Here is a 14,412-nt window from a genome sequence, read left to right as displayed (position 1 = left end):
TAATTCTACCCCTAAATGTTTTTAAATGGCTCCTGCAATTGTGAAAGAGAAAATGTGAAATTATAGTTTTCAGTATTTTATTTGTCTGTTTTATCACTTGCTAACCATTGACATTTATCCTCTTTTAAATACAAAACAGCTATTTGCAGATTAGAGTTTAATTGATTGTAACAAACAAATATAAAAGTTAGAAACTGTTTTGCAGCCAACGTATATAAACCTGTTTTGCTGATTTCTTACAGCTGAGCTGAACACAATTGCGCCCATCATTTCAAACTTCTTCCTCGCCTCTTATGCTTTGATCAACTTCTCTTGTTTTCATGCTTCCTATGCAAAATCCCCTGGTGAGTATAATGGCCTTATTAAAAAAAATACTTTTGTATGGAAATCAGTAAATTCTAGCAATGTAGTTCAATAAATATATATATATATATATATTTTATTTTTTCTGAGTGAAATAGTGTTTGGGACTTAGACTTTTTTTTTAGCAATGCTAGTATTACAATCTGCAACTTCAATCTTTTCACACATCCATATTTATTAAATGGTTGAAATATATTCAGTGACAAGAAAGTCAATACCGGTTTATTGGAAAATTATTTTACAGGCAAAAATATCTACATTTGTCTATTGATGAAACATTTAAAACTATTGATTCAGTTATTAAATCTTACGTTATATTTAGTGACAATACTGGGAAACAATGTATAGGCAAGGTGGCAATTACTATGGATTGTGCTATAGCTTCTGAGAAATGCTGAGCAACAGTCATATTAATCAGGAGAGTAGGAACACTTTTACACTGTACTCCTTCTGTTAAAGGGATATAAACATCAAAATTAAAATGTACATGAATGCATTTTATTTTTCAGTAGCAGCGTTTTTGCAATACACATGTAAAATATATCCATGTTTTAGTAATGGCATGGAGCTTATGGACTTGTATGGACAGAGATTCAAACACCATGGGGTAGATTTATTAAGCAGTGGATGCTGCTTTCTACGTCCATCGTAAACGGAAGTTAAGAAACAGTGGTCGTAAGACCGCTGCTCCTTATAGGGACAGTCAACATTAAAATTGTTCTTGTTTAAAAAGATAAATAACACCTTTCCTACCCATTCCCCAGCTTTGCACAACCAACATTCCTAGGTTAATATACTTTATAACATTTAAACCTTTAAATGTCTGCCTTTTTCTAAGTCACTACAGACAGCCTCTTATCATATAGCTATTTTATTAGCTTTTCACAATAGGAAACTGCTAGTTCATGTGGGCCATCAAGATAACATTGTGCTCATGCCCGGGTAGTTATTTAAGATATAGCACAACACAGTACTAAATGCAAGTCAATAGATAATAAATACAAAGTCATGTGATCAGGGGTCTGTCAGAAGATGCTTAGATACAAGGCAATCTCAGAGGTAAAAACTATATTACTATAACAGTGTTGTCTGGGCAAAACTGGGGAATGGATAATAAAGGGATTATCTATCTTTTAAAATAATAAAAATTATATGGTAAACTGTCCCTTTAACTTCTCCGTTGGAATTATGTCTGCTCGACCTTTAATAAATCTACCCCCATGTCTGCTCAGATAGCCGAAAATGGCATGTATACATCAGCACTGATTCAAACTGGGTCTCTGCTGAGACTGGGCTAGATTACAAGTGAAGAACAAAATACAGCTTTGGCGAGGCCAAATTTGTGCTCCACTTAGTAATAGCAGAGCACGCAAATGTGCGCTGGTATTACAAGTTAGGTGCAATGCGAATATGACATCACAATTGCATTGCACGGAAACTTTGCACTCACAGGAGGGCACTTCCATAGGCTCCAGTGAGAGCCTCATTCTCATGCCGTGACATAAGTCGTGCAGCGATGCGCAGCAAATCGAAATATATATGAATACATACATTTATATGTGTATATATACACATATTAATACAGAAATATATATGTTTATAAGCCTATGCATATATATTTTTAGAGAACACAGTCGTCATAGACCGCAATGTAAAGGCACTTTTCAGTGCCGTTTTTTGTCTAACACCCCACAACTGCCAACTTTAACCCCTTATAACTGCTTCTTGCAGTTTATTTTAAAAAAAAATGCTATTTTTTTGTTTTTTTTAATAATAATAACTATACTATGCTAGGAAAAACAAATTTGGAATCCAAGGAGGGATCCAAACAATAGGGGTGCGCTAAAGAAAAGTGTGAATCAGTCACTGCACAAACCGTCAGTTTGATGATTGGATCGATATTGCCAAATGGCTCCTATGAGACAAGAAGGGTGGAGTGAATGCAGCTCCGTGGTGGTTGTTGTTCCGTTGATGGCAGCTCCTCTGATCCTCGGTGTGGGGATTCTGTAGAATTAAAGTTGAAAAAGAGGGCGCCACATAGCGTAATAAAGTTTGAGATAACTTCAAGGTAAAATAAATAAAAAATGCTTACCAAATGTAAATGCACCGTACTGTGACCGGTGCTGACAAGCCGGCTAACACTCACAGTGGTTAGTACACTGATGTCTGTGGTATACTGCGTCTGTATGCAGGTCGAGTGATTCTGTCTGACTCCTATGTCGGATCACTCACTTTCTTGACCAACGTGATATTGCTGTATTGGATTCACACTGCAAATAATGTGTGACACCTTGACCCTTGCAAATTGCCGATAAAAACATAATTTATGCTTACCTGATAAATTCCTTTCTTCTGTTGTGTGATCAGTCCACGGGTCATCATTACTTCTGGGATATAACTCCTCCCCAACAGGAAATGCAAGAGGATTCACCCAGCAGAGCTGCATATAGCTCCTCCCCTCTACGTCAGTCCCAGTCATTCGACCAAGAATCAACGAGAAAGGAGTAACCAAGGGTGAAGTGGTGACTGGAGTATAATTTAAAAGATATTTACCTGCCTTAAAACAGGGCGGGCCGTGGACTGATCACACAACAGAAGAAAGGAATTTATCAGGTAAGCATAAATTATGTTTTCTTCTGTTATGTGTGATCAGTCCACGGGTCATCATTACTTCTGGGATACCAATACCAAAGCAAAAGTACACGGATGACGGGAGGGATAGGCAGGCTCATTATACAGAAGGAACCACTGCCTGAAGAACCTTTCTCCCAAAAATAGCCTCCGAAGAAGCAAAAGTGTCAAATTTGTAAAATTTGGAAAAAGTATGAAGCGAAGACCAAGTTGCAGCCTTGCAAATCTGTTCAACAGAGGCCTCATTCTTAAAGGCCCAAGTGGAAGCCACAGCTCTAGTGGAGTGAGCTGTAATTCTTTCAGGAGGCTGCTGTCCAGCAGTCTCATAGGCTAAACGTATTATGCTACGAAGCCAAAAAGAGAGAGAGGTAGCAGAAGCTTTTTGACCTCTCCTCTGTCCAGAATAAACGACAAACAGGGAAGAAGTTTGGCGAAAATCTTTAGTTGCCTGCAAGTAGAACTTGAGGGCACGAACTACATCCAGATTGTGTAGAAGACGTTCCTTCTTTGAAGAAGGATTTGGACACAAGGATGGAACAACAATCTCTTGATTGATGTTCCTGTTAGTGACTACCTTAGGTAAGAACCCAGGTTTAGTACGCAGAACTACCTTGTCTGAGTGAAAAATCAGATAAGGAGAATCACAATGTAAGGCTGATAACTCAGAGACTCTTCGAGCCGAGGAAATAGCCATTAAAAACAGAACTTTCCAAGATAACAATTTTATATCAATGGAATGAAGGGGTTCAAACGGAACACCCTGTAAAACGTTAAGAACTAAGTTTAAACTCCATGGCGGAGCAACAGCTTTAAACACAGGCTTGATCCTAGCTAAAGCCTGACAAAAGGCCTGGACGTCTGGATTTTCTGACAGACGCCTGTGTAACAAGATGGACAGAGCTGAAATCTGTCCCTTTAATGAACTAGCTGATAAACCCTTTTCTAAACCTTCTTGTAGAAAGGACAATATCCTAGCGATCCTAACCTTACTCCAGGAGTAATGTTTGGATTCGCACCAGTATAGGTATTTACGCCATATTTTATGGTAAATCTTTCTGGTAACAGGCTTTCTAGCCTGTATCAGGGTATCAATAACCGACTCAGAAAAACCACGTTTTGATAAAATCAAACGTTCAATTTCCAAGCAGTCAGCTTCAGAGAAGTTAGATTTTGATGTTTGAATGGACCCTGTATCAGAAGGTCCTGTCTTAGAGGTAGAGACCAAGGCGGACAGGATGACATGTCCACTAGATCTGCATACCAAGTCCTGCGTGGCCATGCAGGCGCTATTAGAATCACTGATGCTCTCTCCTGCTTGATTTTGGCAATCAATCGAGGAAGCAGCGGAAAGGGTGGAAACACATAAGCCATCCCGAAGTTCCAAGGTGCTGTCAAAGCATCTATCAGAACCGCTCCCGGATCCCTGGATCTGGACCCGTAGCGAGGAAGTTTGGCGTTCTGGCGAGACGCCATGAGATCTATCTCTGGTTTGCCCCAACGTCGAAGTATTTGGGCAAAGACCTCCGGATGAAGTTCCCACTCCCCCGGATGAAAAGTCTGGCGACTCAAGAAATCCGCCTCCCAGTTCTCCACTCCCGGGATGTGGATTGCTGACAGGTGGCAAGAGTGAGACTCTGCCCAGCGAATTATCTTTGATACTTCCACCATTGCTAGGGAGCTTCTTGTCCCTCCCTGATGGTTGATGTAAGCTACAGTCGTGATGTTGTCCGACTGAAACCTGATGAACCCCCGAGTTGTTAATTGGGGCCAAGCTAGAAGGGCATTGAGAACTGCCCTCAATTCCAGAATGTTTATTGGAAGGAGACTCTCCTCCTGATTCCATAGTCCCTGAGCCTTCAGAGAATTCCAGACAGCGCCCCAACCTAGTAGGCTGGCGTCTGTTGTTACAATTGTCCAGTCTGGCCTGCTGAATGGCATCCCCCTGGACAGGTGTGGCCGATGAAGCCACCATAGAAGAGAATTTCTGGTCTCTTGATTCAGATTCAGAGTAGGGGACAAATCTGAGTAATCCCCATTCCACTGACTTAGCATGCATAATTGCAGAGGTCTGAGGTGTAGGCGTGCAAAAGGTACTATGTCCATTGCCGCTACCATTAAGCCGATCACCTCCATGCATTGAGCTACTGACGGGTGTTGAATGGAATGAAGGACACGGCATGCATTTTGAAGCTTTGTTAACCTGTCCTCCGTCAGGTAAATCTTCATTTCTACAGAATCTATAAGAGTCCCCAAGAATGGAACTCTTGTGAGAGGAAAAAGAGAACTCTTCTTTTCGTTCACTTTCCATCCATGCGACCTTAGAAATGCCAGAACTAACTCTGTATGAGACTTGGCAGTTTGAAAGCTTGAAGCTTGTATCAGAATGTCGTCTAGGTATGGAGCTACCGAAATCCCTCGCGGTCTTAGTACCGCCAGAAGGGCACCCAGAACCTTCGTGAAGATTCTTGGAGCCGTAGCCAATCCGAATGGAAGAGCTACAAACTGGTAGTGCCTGTCTAAGAAGGCAAACCTTAGATACCGGTGATGATCTTTGTGGATCGGTATGTGAAGGTAAGCATCCTTTAAATCCACTGTGGTCATGTACTGACCCTCTTGGATCATGGGTAAGATTGTCCGAATAGTTTCCATTTTGAACGATGGAACTCTTAGGAATTTGTTTAGAATCTTTAAATCTAAGATTGGCCTGAAAGTTCCCTCTTTTTTGGGAACCACAAACAGGTTTGAGTAGAACCCTTGTCCTTGTTCCGACCGCGGAACCGGATGGATCACTCCCATTATTAACAGATCTTGTACGCAGCGTAGAAACGCTTCCTTCTTTATCTGGTTTGTTGACAACCTTGACAGATGAAATCTCCCCCTTGGGGGAGATAATTTGAAATCTAGAAGGTATCCCTGAGATATGATCTCTAGTGCCCAGGGATCCTGAACATCTCTTGCCCAGGCCTGGGCGAAGAGAGAGAGTCTGCCCCCCACTAGATCCGGTCCCGGATCGGGGGCTCTCGGTTCATGCTGTCTTTGGGGCAGCAGCAGGTTTCCTGGCCTGCTTGCTCTTGTTCCAGGACTGGTTAGGCTTCCAGCCTTGCCTGTAACGAGCAGCAGCTCCTTCCTGTTTTGGTGCAGTGGAGGTTGATGCTGCTCCTGTTTTGAAGTTCCGAAAGGGACGAAAATTAGACTGTCTAGCCTTAGCTTTGGCTTTGTCTTGAGGTAGGGCGTGGCCCTTACCTCCTGTAATGTCAGCGATAATCTCTTTCAAGCCGGGCCCAAATAAAGACTGCCCTTTGAAAGGTATATTAAGTAATTTGGACTTAGAAGTAACATCAGCTGACCAGGATTTTAGCCACAGCGCCCTACGTGCCTGTATGGCGAATCCTGAGTTCTTAGCCGTAAGTTTGGTTAAATGTACTACGGCCTCCGAAATGAAGGAATTAGCTAGTTTAAGGACTCTAAGCCTGTCCGTAATGTCGTCTAGCGTAGATGAACTAAGGTTCTCTTCAAGCGACTCAATCCAAAATGCTGCCGCAGCCGTAATCGGCGCGATACATGCAAGGGGTTGTAATATAAAACCTTGTTGAACAAACATTTTCTTAAGGTAACCCTCTAATTTTTTATCCATTGGATCTGAGAAAGCACAGCTATCCTCCACCGGGATAGTGGTACGCTTAGCTAAAGTAGAAACTGCTCCCTCCACCTTGGGGACCGTTTGCCATAAGTCCCGAGTGGTGGCGTCTATTGGAAACATCTTTCTAAATATTGGAGGGGGTGAGAACGGCACACCGGGTCTATCCCACTCCTTAGTAACAATTTCAGTTAGTCTCTTAGGTATAGGAAAAACGTCAGTACTCGCCGGTACCGCAAAGTATTTATCCAACCTACACAGTTTCTCTGATATTGCAACGGTGTTACAATCGTTGAGAGCTGCTAAGACCTCCCCTAGTAGTACACGGAGGTTCTCCAATTTAAATTTAAAATTTGAAATATCTGAGTCCAATCTGTTTGGATCAGAACCGTCACCCACAGAATGAAGCTCTCCGTCCTCATGCTCTGCGAGCTGTGACGCAGTATCAGACATGGCCCTAGCATTGTCAGCGCACTCTGTTCTCACCCCAGAGTGATCACGCTTGCCTCTTAGTTCTGGTAATTTAGACAAAACTTCAGTCATAACAGTAGCCATATCTTGTAATGTTATCTGTAATGGCTGCCCAGATGTACTAGGCGCCAAAATATCACGCACCTCCCGGGCGGGAGATGCAGGTACTGCCGCGTGAGGCGAGTTAGTCGGCATAACTCTCCCCTCGCTGTTTGGTGAAATTTGTTCACATTGTACAGATTGACTTTTATTTAAAGTAGCATCAATACAGTTAGTACATAAATTTCTATTGGGCTCCACCTTGGCATTGGAACAAATGACACAGATATCTTCCTCTGAGTCAGACATGTTTAACACACTAGCAGAAAAACTTACAACTTGGTTATAATCTTTTTTAGCAAAAAACGTACTGTGCCTCAAAGAGGTACTAACGATTAAATGACAGTTGAAATAATGAACTGAAAAACAGTTATAGCATCAAACTTTAAAACCACAAAACTTTTAGCAAAGGTTTGTTCCCATTAGTAAAATAAACATAAAAAATACAAAGCAACGTTTTTATTCACAGTCACTATAAGAATTCTCACAGCTCTGCTGAGAGAATTTACCTCCCTTCAAAGAAGTTTGAAGACCCCTGAGATCTATCAGAGATGAACCGGATCATGCAGGAAATATAAAAGTAACTGACTGGTATTTTTTGATGCGTAGCAAAGAGCGCCAAAAACGGCCCCTCCCTCTCCCCCACAGCAGTGAAGAGAAACGAAACTGTCACAATTAAAGCAAAAAAACTGCCAAGTGGAAAATAATGCCCAAATATTTATTCACACAGTACCTCAGCAATGTAAACGATTCTACATTCCAGCAAAAACGTTTAACCTGATAAATAGTTATTAAAAAGGATTAGTGACCTTTAACAGAGTAGTTCCGGTGAAATACCATCCCCAGAATACTGAAGTGTATACATACATGTCATTTTAACGGTATGGCAGGATTTTCTCATCAATTCCATTCAGAAAATAAAAACTGCTACATACCTCAATGCAGATTCATCTGCCCGCTGTCCCCTGATCTGAAGCCTTTACCTCCCTCAGATGGCCGAGAACAGCAATATGATCTTAACTACTCCGGTTAAAATCATAGTAAAAAACTCTGACAGATTCTTCCTCAAACTCTGCCAGAGAAGTAATAACACGCTCCGGTGCTATTTTAAAATAACAAACTTTTGATTGAAGTCATAAAAACTAAGTATAATCACCATAGTCCTCTCACACATCCTATCTAGTCGTTGGGTGCAAGAGAATGACTGGGACTGACGTAGAGGGGAGGAGCTATATGCAGCTCTGCTGGGTGAATCCTCTTGCATTTCCTGTTGGGGAGGAGTTATATCCCAGAAGTAATGATGACCCGTGGACTGATCACACATAACAGAAGAAAGCAAAAAGGACAACCTCCGTAAAAGTTAAAAGATATTTATTCCATACAAAGTACCGCTACGCGTTTCTCGACCGTAACCGGTCGTTTCCTCAGGCATGAAATAATGGATACAATTGTTACAAAGTAAAAACCTTATATACAGGTATGTATTAAAAACGGAAGTTGTCAAAGCACCTAGAGTAACCAATAATAGCTTAGTTGATACGGTGAGTATAATTATCCCTGATTCAAAATTCAACTGTGAGTTAACCCAAAACAGACTGGTAAAAAAGATTTAATTAGACTGTTTTGTCTGAGCTCAAAAACAAAAAAAGTAAGCAAAAAACCTGGAGTTTTGTTATCCATATTGGTCATATCTTGCATTATAGTAAAAATATGGCTGTTTTTTCTAACATCAACAAAAGAAAACATGATATTTTATAATCCGTATAGATCGTATGTATGTTAGAATAAAAACTACTGAAAAACACACAAACACTAAAAAATAAAAAAGGCATTGATGCTGATTAAAATGGAAAACCAAATTTTTGTTGTTTTCCATTTTAAAATGGAAAACAAATTTTGTTGTTTTCGGTTTGAGTCTGTAAAGATTTATTGAAGAGAACCTAAAGAGATATTTTGTTGATAATAAAGGTATAGAGTATCTATTGCTGAAGGTGTGCGATTTACAGAAAGGTGGGATTTCCCGGCCCTAGCCGAAAAACGGAAGAATGCACCACATAATGTAATGCCAATTTTTTGAGGAATGTATAATATATTAATTTTTTAATTATATAAAAAATGTTCTAATCTAAGAATTTGCAGATTGTGTGAGGAAAGAGTGGAATTGGTAAGAATTCCTCTTCGAAAAAAGGATGTTAATGGCGTAATTTTACTAGATTGCTATGGAATTCCTGTGATATTTAGACATGATAAATAGAATGAGATGAATTTATGGTGCCTACGGACTTTTAATTTGATCAGAACAAACCCCTATGTCCGTTCCCATATATGTAAACAAATGTTGCTATTCTCCTATATGACCACTGTTTGAACTTATTGAGCTGGACGCTATGTGGACCTATGTTATGAAGTTCTTATATAATTTAATGATGGTGTAAGCGATCCTAGTCTTGAGTGAAAATAGGAGTGCATGTCTGAGATAGTGTGTATATATATGTGAAAGTTGATGTGTGATGTCAGAATATGATTGCTAATAGTAAATTTTGGCTGATGTAGAGATGAGAAGTGGTATGCATCTATGAAGACCATTTTAAAAAAAAATATATATATAGTATTGTAATAACCATATCGATCATAGTGTCGAAAAAAAGATAAAGTAAAGGATCATTCTTGTATCAAGCTAATGTGCATGAAAATTAGGACCCATGTATTTGAAAGTGGTGAGTGTGTGAAAATGTTCGTGAAATGAGAGATCTTGCTCATGTGATGAATATCGTGACCTTGTCAGTTCTAAAGAGCATAGTTAAAGCCAGATCAAATTATTCGTGTGGGACTGCCCTACTGGCTTTAACTATGCTCTTTAGAACTGACAAGGTCACGATATTCATCACATGAGCAAGATCTCTCATTTCACGAACATTTTCACACACTCACCACTTTCAAATACATGGGTCCTAATTTTCATGCACATTAGCTTGATACAAGAATGATCCTTTACTTTATCTTTTTTTCGACACTATGATCGATATGGTTATTACAATACTATATATATATTTTTTTTAAAAATGGTCTTCATAGATGCATACCACTTCTCATCTCTACATCAGCCAAAATTTACTATTAGCAATCATATTCTGACATCACACATCAACTTTCACATATATATACACACACTATCTCAGACATGCACTCCTATTTTAACTCAAGACTAGGATCGCTTACACCATCATTAAATTATATAAGAACTTCATAACATAGGTCCACATAGCGTCCAGCTCAATAAGTTCAAACAGTGGTCATATAGGAGAATAGCAACATTTGTTTACATATATGGGAACGGACATAGGGGTTTGTTCTGATCAAATTAAAAGTCCGTAGGCACCATAAATTCATCTCATTCTATTTATCATGTCTAAATATCACAGGAATTCCATAGCAATCTAGTAAAATTACGCCATTAACATCCTTTTTTCGAAGAGGAATTCTTACCAATTCCACTCTTTCCTCACACAATCTGCAAATTCTTAGATTAGAACATTTTTTATATAATTAAAAAATTAATATATTATACATTCCTCAAAAAATTGGCATTACATTATGTGGTGCATTCTTCCGTTTTTCGGCTAGGGCCGGGAAATCCCACCTTTCTGTAAATCGCACACCTTCAGCAATAGATACTCTATACCTTTATTATCAACAAAATATCTCTTTAGGTTCTCTTCAATAAATCTTTACAGACTCAAACCGAAAACAACAAAATTTGTTTTCCATTTTAAAATGGAAAACAACAAAAATTTGGTTTTCCATTTTAATCAGCATCAATGCCTTTTTTATTTTTTAGTGTTTGTGTGTTTTTCAGTAGTTTTTATTCTAACATACATACGATCTATACGGATTATAAAATATCATGTTTTCTTTTGTTGATGTTAGAAAAAACAGCCATATTTTTACTATAATGCAAGATATGACCAATATGGATAACAAAACTCCAGGTTTTTTGCTTACTTTTTTTGTTTTTGAGCTCAGACAAAACAGTCTAATTAAATCTTTTTTACCAGTCTGTTTTGGGTTAACTCACAGTTGAATTTTGAATCAGGGATAATTATACTCACTGTATCAACTAAGCTATTATTGGTTACTCTAGGTGCTTTGACAACTTCCGTTTTTAATACATACCTGTATATAAGGTTTTTACTTTGTAACAATTGTATCCATTATTTCATGCCTGAGGAAACGACCGGTTACGGTCGAGAAACGCGTAGCGGTACTTTGTATGGAATAAATATCTTTTAACTTTTACGGAGGTTGTCCTTTTTGCTTTTATCGGCAATTTGCAAGGGTCAAGGTGTCACACATTATTTGCAGTGTGAATCCAATACAGCAATATCACGTTGGTCAAGAAAGTGAGCGATCCGACATAGGAGTCAGACAGAATCACTCGACCTGCATACAGACGCAGTATACCACAGACATCAGTGTACTAACCACTGTGAGTGTTAGCCGGCTTGTCAGCACCGGTCACAGTACGGTGCATTTACATTTGGTAAGCATTTTTGATTCATTTTACCTTGAAGTTATCTCAAACTTTATTACGCTATGTGGCGCTCTCTTTTTCAACTTTAATAACTATACTATACTGTATTTTATGGGCAATTGGGGCACATTTTGAAAATTAACCAGAGATCTGATCTCTGGTTAATTTTCAGAGCACTAATTGCTACCGTGAGCTCGTGGTAACAATAACCAGCCACTTGTAATGGCAAATTTTTCCGTTTATGGGCGTTCAGTAAATTAGTGCTCCACTTGTAATCTAGCCCACAATACGGTAAGTGGATTAAAATGCAAATGGATCACTACTTCACAAACTCCCTGTCACCTCAGAGGTGGCAGATTAAAATCCCCTTGAAATGATCTGGCAGGGGTAATTTACAAGACCTGCTTTTTCGCAATTAGTTGCATCTGCTTGCGTGCAATAATAAATATGGGAAGTGAATGCTCCCTGCGACTTTATATCCCAGACGGACAGGTTCTCTGATTGCAAATCTTTCCCATTTGTAAAATAATACGTCTGGCACACTATATACTCTCTGAGCAGACACAGTGTTTGAATGCAGATGCAAACGGCATATGTACATATGCTTTGTACACAGTAAAAACTATTCCTAGAACAGTGATACCTTTTCCTAGAAGCACTTTGCTAATAAGGATGTACTGTAAAAATGTTTCTATTCAAAAATCAAATGTATTTATGTCCTCTTTAATTTTGGGTTTTACGTTCCCTTAACATAAATATTAATATTCTGTAGCACACCTTGGGCGCGATCCGATATAGATCGCAGTTTGCGGCGCAAGCGAGGGAACCCGCGTCGCTCACAGTTTCAGCTCGCAACTCGAGCTATCCCATATATGTCGCCGTCAGATGCTAACGTGCCGTAAGTCTGACAAACCAGCGATGTCCAGAAATCTACGCAAGTACAAATTTCTGGCGTCGCCAGTGACTTGCGGCACGTTAGAAACTGCCGGCACCTACAAAACCTGACTAAAGTCTAAATCACCCGCACTGTCTAACACGCCTCCCTAACATAGCCCGACACGTCTAACCCACTATCCGCTATCCCCCCTCACTATCCTAACAATAAAATATGTATTAACCCCTAAACTGCCGCTACCTAATAAAGTTATTAACCCCTAAACCGCCGCCAGCTATATTAAATCTATAACCCCCTAAAGTGAGCCCCTAACACCGCCGCCATCTACCTTACCTACCCCCTAAAGTGAGCCCCTACCCCGCCGCTATTTTAAAATTATTAACCCCTAATCTAATCCCCCTACCCCGCCGCCATCTATATTAAATTATTTAACCCCTAAAATACTAAACTATCCCTACCACTAAACCTAAGTCTAACCCTACAACTAGCCCTGAAAAGGGCTTTTTGCGTGGCATTGCTCCAAAGTAACAGCTCTTTTGCCAGCCCTTAAAAGGGCTTTTTGCGGGGCATGCCCCAAAGTAACAGCTCTTTTGCCAGCCCTTAAAAGGGCTTTTGGCGGGGCTTTGTCACAAAGTAAACTGCTCTTTTGCCTACAATCTACATCCCCCTACACCGCGGCCACCTATAATAAATGTATTAACCCCTAATCTAATCCCCCTATACCGCCGCCAGCTATATTAACTATATTAACCCTAATTATATTAGGGTTAATATAGTTAATATAGTTATTATATTATATATATTAACTATATTAACCCTAATTATATTAGGGTTAATATAGTTAATATCGTTATTATATTATATATATATATTAAGTATAATAACCCTATCTAACTCTAACATCCTAACTAAACTCTTATTAAAATAAATCTAATATTAATATTATTAATTAAAATATTCCTATTTAAATCTAAATACTTACCTATAAAATAAACCCTAAGATAGCTACAATGTAATTAATAATTACATTATAGCTATGTTAAGGTTTATATTTATTTTACAGGTAAATTGTTAATTATTTTAACTAGGTATAATAGCTATTAAATAGTTATTAACTATTTAATAGCTACCTAGTTAAAATAATTACCCAATTACCTGTAAAATAAATCCTAACCTAAGTTACAAATACACCTACACTATCAATAAATTAAATAAACTACAAATATCTATCTAAAAATACAATTAAATAAACTAAACTAAATTACAAAAAAAACAACACTAAATTACAAAAAATAAAAAAAAAGATTACAAGATTTTTAAGCTAATTACACCTATTCTAAGCCCCCTAATAAAATAATAAAGCCCCCAAAATAAAAAAATTCCCTACCCTATTCTAAATTAAAACAAGTTCAAAGCTCTTTTACCTTACCAGCCCTTAAAAGGGCCTTTTGTGGGGGCATGCCCCAAAGAAAACTGCTCTTTTGCCTGCAAAAAAAAATACAATACCACCCCCCAACATTACAACCCACTACCCACATACCGCTAATCTAACCCAAACCCCCCTTAAATAAACCTAACACTACCCCCCCTGAAGATCTCCCTACCTTGTATTCACCCCGCCGGGCAGAACTCCTGATCTGATCCGGGCGATGTGGTCCAGCAAGCGGCAGTGAAGTCTTCTTCCATCCGGGCGATGTCTTGAAGCAAGCGGCAGAGAGTCTTCTTCCATCGGCGACGTCTTCAAGCAAATCGGCATCTTCAATCTTCTTACTTCGCTCCTCCGCC

At 39.1% G+C, this 14,412-nt stretch overlaps 1 protein-coding gene across 1 annotated transcript in view; it reads left to right on the top strand.

The window, feature by feature from the left end:
• The window catches only part of SLC12A1 (solute carrier family 12 member 1), a 165,923-nt gene that overhangs the window by 67,302 nt on the left and 84,209 nt on the right, over positions 1 to 14,412 (top strand). The window contains exon 13 of the mRNA XM_053717461.1: positions 243 to 344. Coding sequence (XP_053573436.1) covers positions 243 to 344 — 102 coding nt within the window. The remainder of the gene's footprint in view (positions 1 to 242; positions 345 to 14,412) is intronic.

This window comes from Bombina bombina, chromosome 6 (assembly GCF_027579735.1).
Source record: "Bombina bombina isolate aBomBom1 chromosome 6, aBomBom1.pri, whole genome shotgun sequence".
NCBI classification, from domain to species: Eukaryota; Metazoa; Chordata; class Amphibia; order Anura; family Bombinatoridae; genus Bombina; species Bombina bombina.
Note: the sequence above shows the minus strand (reverse complement) of the source record. Positions and strands in the feature narration are given on the sequence as shown.